This window comes from Symphalangus syndactylus, chromosome 22, assembly GCF_028878055.3.
Source record: "Symphalangus syndactylus isolate Jambi chromosome 22, NHGRI_mSymSyn1-v2.1_pri, whole genome shotgun sequence".
Taxonomy (NCBI): domain Eukaryota; kingdom Metazoa; phylum Chordata; class Mammalia; order Primates; family Hylobatidae; genus Symphalangus; species Symphalangus syndactylus.
Genome location: NC_072444.2, coordinates 29,033,999 through 29,047,064, shown reverse-complemented (window position 1 = coordinate 29,047,064; position 13,066 = coordinate 29,033,999). Strand labels below are relative to the sequence as shown.

Here is a 13,066-nt window from a genome sequence, read left to right as displayed (position 1 = left end):
AATACCCTTCTTTAACAGATATTCAAAATCTAGTGATACAAATCAAGAAAATATGCTCACTTTTGAAACCCTGGTATATAGTGTGCTTGCTAAAAATCTAAGGCAAGGCAGTATATTACAGTGAGTAAAGCCTGGGCTATGGAATAAGACATGGATTCAAATCCCAGCTCAGTCACTAGTTAGGAGGATTCATTTAGACAAGTTACTTAACCTTTCTTTGCTTCTGTTTCCTTATTAGGAAAATGGAAAGATGAATCCCTCATAGCTTACTCTGAGGGCTAAATGATGTATTTATATAGTACTTCTCCCTATGCAGTAGGTGCTCCTGGAGAGCTGGAACTTTGTTTTGTTCATTATTATATTCCTAGTGTTTGACGCAGTGCCTAGAACATATAAAATGTTCGATATGTATTTGCTGAGTGACAAAAAAACTACTTGTGCGGTGCCTGGCATGTAGCAGGTACTGAGAAAGTAGTAGTGCCTTAATATTACTTACAAACGAACTTATTTCTTAGGGATAGGCTGGAAAGTTTTTACTTCTTAGTTATATATGTAAATTTTATTCTGTTTAACATATGGAGTTGAAGATCTGCCAGTTACAGTAGTCTCTCCCTTACCCAGGGGATATGTTTCAAACCCCTGGTGGATGCCGGAAACCGTGGATAGTTCTGAACCCTATATACAGTATGTTTTTTCCTAAACATACTATACATATCTGTGGTAAAGTTTAATTGATAAATTAAGAACAGTAAGAGATTAACAGCAGTAACTAATAACATAGAAGAGTGATAACAATATACTCATCACAGTTTCACGGATAGAAGATTCATTCTTGCCTAAAATTGTAGCACTCTCAGCATATGGGTTTTTCCTTTCCTTCTTGAGAACTTTCACCTTTTCACTTAAATGAAGCACTTTATGACTTCTCTTTGGCATATCCCAATTGCTGGCATCACTCCTCTTGCACTTTGGGGCCATGATTAAGTAAAATAAGTGTTACTTGAACACAAGCACTATGACAGCACAACAGTAGATCTGATAACCAAGACGGCTACTGAGCGACTAACAAGTGGGTAGCACATACAGTGTGGAGGTGTGAAATAAAGGAATGATTCCTATCACAGGCTGGAAGCAATGAGACAGCTCAAAATTTTATGACACTACCAGAATGGCTCACAATTTTAAACTTAAGAACTGTTTATTTCTGGAATTTTCCATTTACTATTTTTGGACCTCGGTTGACCACAGGTAACTAAAACTACAGAAAGCAAAACTATGAATAAAGGAGGACTACTGTATTTTGTGATAAGAAGATTAAAGTGTCTTTTCATGTGCCCTTACTTTCTAGCAGTGTGTTACAGGCAACAGTGGCAGTGAGAGCAGTCCTGCCACTACTGGTGCACTGTCCACGGGGTCACCTCCCAGGGAGAATCCATCCCATCCTACTGCCAGCACTCTGTCCACAGGATCACCTCCCGCAGAGAATCCATACCATCCTACTGCCAGCACATTGTCCACGGGATTGCTTCCCAGCAGGACTCCATCCCATCCTACTGCCAGTGTTCTGTCCACGGGGTCACCTCCCAGCGAATCTCCATCCGGAACTGGTTCAGCAGCATCAGGTAGTGGATTAGGACAACTAATGTTTCAAACCCCATTGCCAGGCATTCACTATGTGATGAGCTCTCACTGTGTACCCCAGGCACTGATGTGGAAGTACAGGGTTTTTTTTTCTTTTTCCCTTTTTCCTTTTTGTCAGGTATATTGGGGTATATTTATACACAATAAAATTCACCAATTTTAGGGGTACAAACAAGAATTCTGACAGATGTGTACCTTAGTGTAAGCACTACCACAATCACCATATAGAACATTTCTGTCACTCCAAACAGTTCTGTGACCCTCACCAGTCCATCTCTGCCCTGCCCGTTGGTCTCCTGGCAGCCACTGGTTTGCTTTCTGTCACTTTAGTTTTGCTTTTCCTGTGATTTATGTATAGAATCAGACAGTATGCTGTCTTTCGTATTAGGATTCTTTCAGTTAGCATGATGCTGTTGAGATGCACCCTCAATAGCATTTATAGCTTAGATCTGTGATCCATTTTGAGTTAATTTTTGTGTATGGTATGAGGAAGGGTTAATATACTTTCTTTACATTGGGATATCTAACTGTTCCTGCCCTGTTTGTTCAAAGGATTAATCTTTCCCCCATTAAACTGCCATGACACCTTTGTTGAAAATAACTTGACCATATACGTGTGGGTCTATTTCTGGACTGTCTTTTCTGTTCCACTGATCTGGATGGTTAGCTTTAGGCCAATACCACACTCGAGTAATGTAACTTTCAAGTAAGTCTTGAAGCCTGGTGAAGTAAGTCCTTCAACTTAATTCTTCTTTTCAAAATGATTTTGAATATTCTAGGTCCTTTGTCCATGTAAATTATAGACTCCATTTCTCAGTTTCTACAAAAAAGTCTTCTGGTGTTTGGATTGAAATTGTGTTGAATCTGTAGATGATCAATTTGTGAATAATTATCTTCCTGATGATATTGAGTATTTTGATCCACAAGTACGATTTCTCTATGTAGGTCTTTAATTCTTCTCAACAGTGTTTTATAGTTTTCAGCCTACAATTCTTACATATATTTTGCTAAATTTATCTCTAAGGATTTTATAATTGTTGATGCTACTGAAAATGGCATTTAAAATTTTCAGTTTGCAATTGTTTGTTGTTAGCATATAGAAATTTAATCAAATTGTGTATTTTTAACTTGTATTCTGCAGTCTTGCTAAACTCATTGATTAGTTTTAGTAGCTCTTTTGTAGATTCTGCAGGACTTTTCTACATAGTCTTTATTATCTGCAAATATAATTTTACTTCTTTTTTTCCGTCTGTATGTCTTTATTTGTCTTGCCTCATTGAACTGGCTAGGACCCACAGTGAAGTGTTTAATAGAAATAGGAAAATAGACATTCTTGCCTGGTTCACAGTCTTAATGGGAAAGCAGTCAGTGTTTCACCATTAAGTATGATGTTAAATATAAGTTTTCCTTGAATGCCCTTATCAGATTGAGGAAGTTCCCTTCTATTGCTGCTCCACTGAGTTGACTTTTCTGCGTCTGTTGAGATAATCATGTGGTTTTCCTCCATTACTCTATTAATAGAGTGAATTACATCAGTTTTCTGATAATAAATTAACCTTGCATTTGGTCATGCTCTTTTATCCTTTTTTATATATTGTTGGATTATCTTCCTAATATTTTGTTACCCATTATTGCATCTCTGTGCAGAATATTGGTCCATTTACTTTCTTTACTTGTAATGTCTTTGTCTGGTTTTGGTATCAGAGTAATTCTGGCCTCAAAAAATGAGCTAGGAACTATTCTATGCTGTTCTGTTTCCTGGAAGAGTTTGTGTTGAACTGATATTATTTCTTCTTTGTATGTTTGGTAGAATTTACCAGTGGATGTTTCTGGGCCTGGAGTTTTCTTGGTGAGAAGGATTTTAACAACAAATTTAAATTCTTTAATAGATATGGGTCTAATCAGGTTATCAGTTTCTTAGTGATCTTTGGTAATTTGTATCGTTTAAGAAATGTATATTTTTGGCCGGGCGCGGTGGCTCACGCCTGTAATCCCAGCACTTTGGGAGGCCGAGGCGGGCGGATCACGAGGTCAGGAGATCGAGACCATCCTGGCTAACACGGTGAAACCCCATCTCTACTGAAAAATACAAAAAAATTAGCTGGGCGAGGTGGCGGGCGCCTGTAGTCCCAGCTACGCGGGAGGCTGAGGCAGGAGAATGGCGTGAACCCCGGGGGACGGAGACTGCAGTGAGCCGAGATCGCACCACTGCACTCCAGCCTGGGTGAAAGAGCGAGACTCCTTCTCAAAAAAAAAAAAAAAAAAAAAAAAAAAAAAAAGAAATGTATATTTTATCTAATTTGTTGAATATATTGGCATAAAGTTTTTAATATTCCCTTTTCCTTTTAATGTCTGTAGGTTTTATAGTAATGTACCCCTCTTATTGCTGGTATTGATATTTTTCCTGATCAATCTGACTGTATGTTTATCAATTTTAATAACTTTTCAAAGAACTTTTGATCTCATTGGGGTTTTGTTTCCTATTTTTTTTTTTTTTGGTTTTTTATTTTATTGATTTATGCTCTAATTTTTTTTTTTTTTTCCTGAGACGGAGTCTGGCACTGTCACCCAGGCTGGAGTGCAGTGGCACGATCTCGGCTCACTGCAACCTCCACCTCCCAGGATCAAGCGATTCTCCTGCCTTAGCCTCCTGAGTAGCTGGGATTATGGATGCCCGCCACCACACCCAGTTGATTTTTTGTATTTTTAGTAGAGACGGGGTTTCACCATGTTGGCCAGGCTAGTCTTGAACTCCTGATCTCATGATTCGCCCGCCTCGGCCTTCCAAAGTGCTGGGATTACAAGCATCAGCCACCGTGTCCAGCCTATGCTCTAATTTTTATTAGTTCTTTTCTTTTTACTTTGGATTTTGTTTTTTTTCTTATTTCTTAAGGTAGAAGCTTACTTGTTAGATCTTCGAATTGAGATTTTTCCCCCCTAATATAAACATTTAATGCTATTGAATGCTCTAACCATTGCATCCCTCAAATTTTGGTATGTTGTATTTTTATTTTCATTCAGCTTAAATAGTTCTTTTTTTTTGGAACCAAGGTCTCACTCTGTTGCCCAGGCTGGAGTGCAGTGGCATGATCCCAGCTCACTGCACCCTCAAACTCCTGGGCTCAACAATCCTCTGGCCTCAGCTTCCTGAGTAGCTGGAACTGCAGGCATATGCTACTGTGCCTGGCCAGTCTAAAATATTTCTAATTTCACTTGTATTTTCTTCTTTGATCTTTTGGTTATTTTAGAAAGGCTTAATTTCCTAATATTTGGAGATTTTTTTAGATATTTTTATTTTATTTATAATTTAAATGCAGTCAGAGAACATTGTTTTGTATTTTTTAAATTTACCAAGACATTGCGTAATGATCTGGAATTTGGTCCATCATGATAAATGTTTCATGTGCATTTGAAAAGAATATGCTTTTTGCTGTTGTTGAGTCATGTGTTCTGTAAATTAGATCAAGTTGTAATTAGATCTGTAAATTAGATCAAGTTGTTCTGTAAATTAGATCAAGTTGGTTGATAATGTTGATCCATCCTTCTCTATTCTAACTGATTTTCTATCTGTTTTATAAGTTATTATGATACAGCTCTTATATGTCCAGGTATAAATGCGAATTTATTTTTTCTCATAGTGCAGTGAGTTTTTGCTTCATGTATTTTGAAGCTCTTTTATTAGATGCATATACACTTAAGATTATTATATCCTCTTGATGAATTGCTCTCTTTATCCTGAAATATGTCTTGCTTTGAAGTCTGCTTTGTCTGGTATCAGTATATCCAGTCCAGCTTTATTTTGATTAGTGTTTGCATGGTAAATTTTTTTCATCTTTTTACTTTTAACTTATCTGTGTCTTTGTATTTAAAGTAAGTTTCTCGTAACCACCATATAGTTGGGTATTGCTTTTTATTCATGTGAGAGTCTCAGCCTCTTAACTGCAATGCTTGCTTAGACTATTTACATTTAATGTGAATATTGATATGGTTAGGTTTAAGTTAAATCTTTCATCTTGCTACTAATTTTCTGTTTGTCTCATCTGCCCTTGTTTTTTTCCTCCTACCCTCCTCCTTTTGGGTTGTGTATTGGCTTCTAAGCATACCTCTTTTTTTTTTTTTTTTTTTTAAGTTTTTGCTCTAGGATTAACTTTTTATTTATTTTTATTTTATCTTATTTTTTTCTTTGAGACTGAGTCTAACTCTGTCACCCAGGCTGGAGTGCAGTGGTGCCATCTTGGCTCACTGCACCCTCCACCTCCCAGATTCAAGCAATTCTCCTGCCTCCGCCTCCCAAGTAGCCGGTACTACAGGCGTGCACCACCACGCCTAATTTTTTGTATTTTTAGTATAGACAGAGTTTCACCATGTTGGCCAGACTGAACTCAAACTCCTGACCTCAGGCAATCCGCCCGCCTCGGCCTCCCAAAGTGCTGGCATTACAAGTGTGAGCCACCATGCCCAGCCTGCTTTAGGTTTTACAGTGCACATCTTTTACTTATCACAGTTTACCTTCAAATATTATACCTATTGTATCACTTTATATATTAGAACCTTAAGACAGAGTACTTCCATATCCCTTTTGTCTTTTGTGCTATTTTTGTCATACATTTTAACGTGTAAAAAAAACCCACAATAACATTGTTGTTATTTTTGCTTTAAACAGTAACAACCTCTTAAAGTTGTTTTGTGTGGGTGTTGTTGTTGTTGTTGTTGTTGCTGTTTTGACACAAAGTCTCACTCTGTTACCCAGGCTAGAGTGCACTGATGCAATCATAGCTCACTGTAGCCTCAAACTCCTGGGCTCAAGCAATCCTCCAACCTTAGCCTCCTGAGTAGCTAGGACTACAGGCATGTACCACCACACTCAGCTAATTTTTTATTTTTATGGAGATGGACCTCACTGCGTTGCCCAGGCTGGTTTCAGACTCCTGGCCTCAAGCAGTCCTCTCATCTTGGCTTCACAAAGTGCCAGGATTACAGGTGTGAGCCACCACGCCTGACCTAAAGATATTTTTTAATGAGGAAAATGTTTGTATTACTTTTTTATTTACATACTTACTTTAAAAAAAAAAAATTAGACAAATATTTGTGTTTTGTATTTTTAATTCCTTCAAAGTCAGTGAGAAGGATCTAGAAGGGTCAAATGCAAGATAGGAAAAGAAGGATCCATAAAGCTTCATAGCAGCCATAAAGGGATGGTCCTTGGGATGAACAATTTCTCTGTTGTGACAGGAGGAAGGTGAGGAGGGGGTACATATGTCATTAATTGTGTATGTTTGGTATCATAAAGGTGATTAATTTGCTTTCTGATGGCTTCTTTTTTCCTTAAAAAATAGGTGAGATTGAGGCAGGAAATAGGTTGCAAATAATCATTGCTGGGGGTAGGTTAGTGCATGACCAGAGAACTGTAGCAGGATTCCCAGGCATTTTGATGGTGCATTTGAGGTTGGTGATGATGAGTTTATTGTAGAAACACTGTGCCCTGTTATATGTGACTTTCTGTATGTATTTGGCGACTTGGGTTTAGGTAAGAACAAAGTCAATAATTGGCTTTATTGGAGTTGGCATTTTGACAGTTATGAAAATTCAGAGGGAAAAAGAAGTCTAAGGTATTGCAAGGTGTGTTACTGAATGATGAACTGAGGACTCCACTACAGGAAGACTAAGACGCCATTAACACATTTATAGTTGAAATAATAGAACAAGCCAATGAGAGAGTGAAGCTGAGATGTTAATGATTTTGGAGATGGAACAGTTATGGGTGATGATAAAGGACAATATGTGTAGCTTTGAGAGTGACAGCTCATTAGGAATGGAAAAAGAGATCTCAGGAAGACCAAAGAACCAGGAGGCTGTCCACAGGGAGGAGGAAGTTTCCCGGAAATAATGGTTGGGCTGGCTGAGGAGGAGGACTGTCCAAAGCAAGAGTCTGAAGAATGAGAGCCAGTTTGGCAAATCAGTCAGACAGGTCTTTTCTAATTATTTGTTGTTGATTTTTGACAGGAAGCAGCGACAGCAGTATATACTTTACTAGTAGTGTTTACTCTTCTAAAATCTCCCCAAATGGGCGGCAATCTCAGGATGTACAGAAAAAAGAAACATTTCCTAATGTCGCCGAAGAACCCATCTGGAGAATGATACGGCAGACACCTGAGCGCGTTCTCATGACATATCAGGTACCTGAGAGGTAAGAAAGCACTTTCGAAGACCCACTTCTTATATTTTTATGGTTTCTTTTTTCCTTTTCTTTTCTTTTTTGAGATGGAGTCTCACCCTGTCACCCAGGCTGGAGTGCAGTGGCACGATCTCGGCTCACTGCAACCTCCACCTCCTGGGTTCTAGCAATTCTTCTGCCTCAGCCTCCCGAGTAGCTGGGATTACAGGTGCGCACCACCACGCCTAATTTTTGTATTTTTGGTAGAGATAGGGTTTGTTTGTTTGTTTGTGAGAGAGTCTCACTCCGTCACCCAGGCTGGAGTGCCGTGGTGCCATCTCAGCTCACTACAACCTCCGCCTCCCAGGTTCAAGATTCTCCTGCCTCAGCCTCCCAAGTAGTTGGGATTACAGGTATGCACCACCACACCCAGCTCGTTTTTTGTATTTTTAGTAGAGATGGAATTTCCTCATGTTGGCCAGGTTGATCTTGAACTCCTGGCCTCAGGTGATCTGCCCACCTCGGCCTCCCAAAGTGCTGGGATTACAGACATGAGCCACTGCACCCAGCCTATGGTTTCTTAATGTGTTTTTAAAGACAAAATAATTATTGAATGTTTTATAAATTCCCTTTGAGAAATGTATTTTCAAATGTATTCATTTGAAGTCGTGATGAATGATTTCTTAAAATAAGGGTGGCAGTGGTAGTGTCACCTATATTCAGATCCAGACTAAACAGATCTTACACATCATGAGACAAAGAAACAAAGTCTGTGCTTTCCAAGATGGCACACAAGTACAAGAACTTTTTGTTTTAGACTCTTGATTTTTTTGCCCCTTCTAAAAGAAAAGAGCTAAGGGAAATCTCTTTCTTCCATACACCTCATTAAAACATCATATAGATATTTTCCACCAAGAAAAAAGCCTTTACCAACTTGACAAGGAAATGATCTAGTTATTTTTTTAATGTATGCCTCATGTGTTAGAAAATGTAAGGTGTATTACCAACCAAAAAGAAGTGCTATTCCTAGATGACAGGAAAAGAACCCTGTGTCTTATTCAGGACTGTTAAGATTCTGTTTGTTTGTTTGTTTTCAGGGTTAAAGAAGTTGTACTAAAAGAAGACCTAGAAAAGCTAGAAAGTATGAGGCAGCAGCAGCCCCAGTTTTCTCATGGGCAAAAGGAGGAGCTGGCTAAGGTGTATAATTGGATTCAAAGCCAGACTGTCGCTCAAGAAATCGACATTCAAGTAAGCACAGTAATAATGGCTGTCATATACTCATGTAGTTTGGCCAAGTAGTGCTTTTAATATAGGTCATGCTCTTGCATGATCCCACTAAAAACTGTAATCCTCACAGTTTGCCTCTATGGTAGGTGTTATTATTCCCTCTTTACCAATAAGCAACAAGTAAGGCATACACCTGTTAAATAACATACAAGGCCATGCAGTTCATTGGGTTTTGAATACAGGTCTTTTTGCCTCCAGGTGGTTTTTTCTTCTACCAGTTGGAATGTTATGGGATGATAAAGAGTAAAAACACCTGCTTTGATGTGTGATTGACTGCATTTGATAGGTCATTTGTTATGTATTTCAAATATGTCTGCATTGTTTGAAAAGAGTTAAAAAAGATGTAAGATTCACACCAGAGGTAGTATTCATACCAAGCAGAAACTTTAATGGGACCTAAGTGTCTTCTTGCTGTTATGAGTTCTTCTCAATGAGATTATTTGTGAATAGCCTGAACAGTAAAGCTTTGATTTACCAATGGTCCCAACCAGTGTTGGTGGCAGCTGTGGTAGTGGTAGTGATGGTTGTACTAGTAGTGAGATCTTTATTCCCACATACATCAAGATATGGGAGGTTGAAGAGTCAAGTTAACAACAATAACAAGTAGGCCTAGTCCAGTGGCTCACGTCTGTAATCCCAGCACTTTGGGAGGCCAAGGTGAGAGGATCAGGAGTTGGAGACCAGGAGTTAGAGACCACGCTGGGCAGCATAGCCAAACCTCGTCTCTAATAAAAATCAAAACAATTAGCCAGGTGTGGTGGCGTGCACCTGTAGTCCCAACTACTCTGGAGGTTGAGGCAGGAGGATTGCTTGAGCCTGGGAAATTGAGGCTACAGTGAGCTATGATCTCGCCACTGCATTCCAGCCAGTCTCAAAAAAGACAATTTGTGTGTGTGTGTAAAAATATTTTTAAAAAAGAGAGTAAAGTTAGGTGTTAAAAAAAAGTATGATATTAAGGCTTATGAAGTAAGCAAGGCAATGAAATTCTACTACCCCCTCTTTCTAAAAATTAACACTTTTATTGTGGTATAATACACATAACATGAAATTTACCTTCTGAACTATTTTTAAGTGTATAATTCAAGAATATTAAATATTTTCACATGCAACCATCACCACCATCCATCTCCAGAACTCTCTTCATTTTGCAAAACTGAAACTCTGTACCCATTTAACAATAACTTCCCCATTCCTCCTTCTCCCAACCCTTTGCGACCACTGGTCTACTTTCTCTTTTTTCTTTTTTTTTTTGAGACAGGGTCTTGCTCTCTTGCCCATGCTGGAGTGCAGTGGCGTGATCTTGGCTCACTGCAACCTCTGCCTCCTAGGTTCAAGTGATTCTCCTGCCTCAGCCTCCAGAGTAGCTGGGATTGCAGGTGCACACCACCATGCCCAGCTAATTTTTGTAGAAATGGGGTTTCACCATGTTGGCCAGGCTGGTCTCAAACTCCTGACCTCAAGTGATCTGTCCGCCTCAGCCTCTCAAAGTGCTGGGATTACAGGCAAGAGCCATATGAATTTGACTACTCTGCACACCTCATATGAGTGGAATCATACATTATTTGTCTTGGTGTGACTGACAGACACACCTACTCTCTTGGTTACTATTTGCATGTAGTAACTTTTTACATCCTTTCACTTTTGACCTATTTGTGTCTACATTTAAAGTGAGTAGACAGCATGTATCTGAATAGTGCCTTTCAAAATCGGTTCAGTCGATCTCTGTCTTTTGATTGGAGAATTTAGCCCATTTACATTTAAAGTAATTACTGGTAAAGAAGGACTTACTTGTGTCATTTTGCTATTTGTTTTCTATGTGCCTTAAAAGATTTTTTTTTCCCTAATTTCCTGCATTACTGTCATCTTTTGTGTTGGTTTTTTGAAGTGAAATGTAATGCCCTGCTCGTTTCCTGTTGTGTATATTGTGTAGCTATTTTTGTTGTGATAACCATGGGGATTACATTTAGCATTCTAACATATCACTCCAGTTTGAGTTTATACCAGCTTAATTTTGATAACCTACAAAAACTCACTTCTATAGAGCTCCATCTCCATCTTCTTCAGTTACTGAAGTTATAAAATTAGGTTTTTATACATTGTGTTTCCAAAAACAATTATTTTTATGCATTAATCTATTAAATAATATAGAAAGCAAAATATGAGATTACAAATCAAAGTTAAAATAATACTGGATTTTACAGACTACTAGTTTTCTTTGAATGTATTAGTTTCTTAAATCATGTAGAAAACAAAAAGTGGAATTGCGCATTGTTGTTGCAGTCATACTTACCTTCACTGAGATCTTTATTTCTTCACACAGCTTCAGGTTACTGTCAGTGTCCTTTCATTTCAACCCCGCAGGACTCCTGTTAGCATTTCTTGGATGGTAGGTCTAGTGGTATCATACTCCCTGGCTTTTGTTTGTCTGGGAATGTCTTCACTTCTCCCTTACTTTTGGCCAAAGGATTTCTTAGTTGACAGTTTTTTTCTTTAAGCACTTTGAATACACTGGGACACTGCCCTCTGGCCTCCACAGTTTCTGACGAGATATCTGCTGATAATCTTATCGAGAATCTCCTGCATGTGTGAGTTGCTGCTCCCTTGCTGCTTTTAAGATTATCTTTGCACGGTATTTAATTATAGTGTGGATCTCCGAGTTCTGAGTACATCCTAGTTGGAATTCATTTAGCCTCTTGGACGTTTACATTCATGTTTTTCATCAAACTTGGGGAGTTTTCAGCCATTATGTTTTCGAATAATCTTTCTGCCTCTTTCTCTTTTCCTTCCTCTGGGGCCCCCATAGTGCTTATGTTGGTCCACTTGATGGTTTCCCACATGTCCTCCAGGCTCTGTTGACTTTTCTTCAGTCTTTTTTCTTTCTGTTGGTCAGACTTGACAATTTCAATTGTCTGGTCTTCGTACATGTATTCTTTCTTCTGCCTGCTCAGATCGGCTTTTGAATCCCTCTAGTGAATTTTTCATTTCAGTTTTGTACTTTTTATTTATGGAATTTCTTTCTGGCTTCTTTTTAGGTTTTCTATCTCTTTATTGATATTTACATTGTTTGTACATTGTTTTCTTGATTTTTCTCCATGTTTTTAATTCTTTTTTTTTTTTTTTTAGACAAGGTCTCACTCTGTCACCCAGGCTGGAGTGCAGTGGCATGATCATGGCTCACTGCAGCCTCAGTCTCCTGGGCTCGAGCAATCCTCCCACCCCAGCCTCCCAAGTAGCTAGCACACACCACCATGCCCAGCTAATTTTTTAATTTTTGTAGAGATGGGGTTTTGCCACATTGCCCAGGCTGGTCTTGAACTCTTGAGTTCAAGCAATCCACCTGCCTCAGCTACCCAAAGTGCTGGGATTATAGGTATGAGCCACTGCACCCAGCTTTTTCTTTTTTTTTTTTTTTAAGACAGTCTCACTTTGTCACCCAGGCTGGAGTGCAGTGGCATGATCACGACTCACTGTAGCCTCTACCTCCTGGTCTCAAGTGATCCTCTCAAGTGTGTACCACCATGCCTGGCTAGTTTTTTTTTTTTTTTTTCCAGAGATGGGGCCTCAGTCTGTTGCCCAGGCTGGTCTTGAACACCTGGGCTCAAGCTGTCCACCTGCCTCAGCCTTCCAAAGTGCTGGGATTACAGGCATGAGCCACTGTGCCCTACCAGTTCTTTGATCATCTTTCAGTTGTTTTAAAATCGTTGTCTTCCAATTCTTTTATCTGGTCTTTCTCAGAGACTTTTACTATTGGTTTATTTTTTTCCCTTCGAATAGCCTATACCAGAGGTGTCCAATCTTTTGGCTTCCCTGGACCACATTGTAAGAAGAAGAATTGTCTTGGGCCACACATAAAGTATACTAACGCTAACAATAGTTGATGAGCTAAAAAATAAGAAATCACCAAAAAAAAAAATCATGTTTTAAGAAAGTTTACGAATTTGTGTTGGGCCACATTCAAAGCCATCCTGGGCCACGTGTGGCCCA

At 39.0% G+C, this 13,066-nt stretch overlaps 1 protein-coding gene across 14 annotated transcripts in view; it reads left to right on the top strand.

The window, feature by feature from the left end:
* Window positions 1–13,066, top strand: part of PER3 (period circadian regulator 3) — a 62,679-nt gene that overhangs the window by 45,703 nt on the left and 3,910 nt on the right. For 6 of the 14 annotated variants that reach the window (XM_055261226.2, XM_063631932.1, XM_063631933.1 and 3 more), the window contains exons 19-21: window positions 1,352–1,622; window positions 7,645–7,828; window positions 8,893–9,043. In XM_055261226.2, the coding sequence (XP_055117201.1) occupies window positions 1,352–1,622; window positions 7,645–7,828; window positions 8,893–9,043 (606 nt within the window). Of the gene's footprint in view, window positions 1–1,348; window positions 1,623–7,644; window positions 7,829–8,892; window positions 9,044–13,066 lie in introns of those variants that run through there. The other 8 variants (XM_063631934.1, XM_055261222.2, XM_055261223.2 and 5 more) reach the window with 4 other exon arrangements.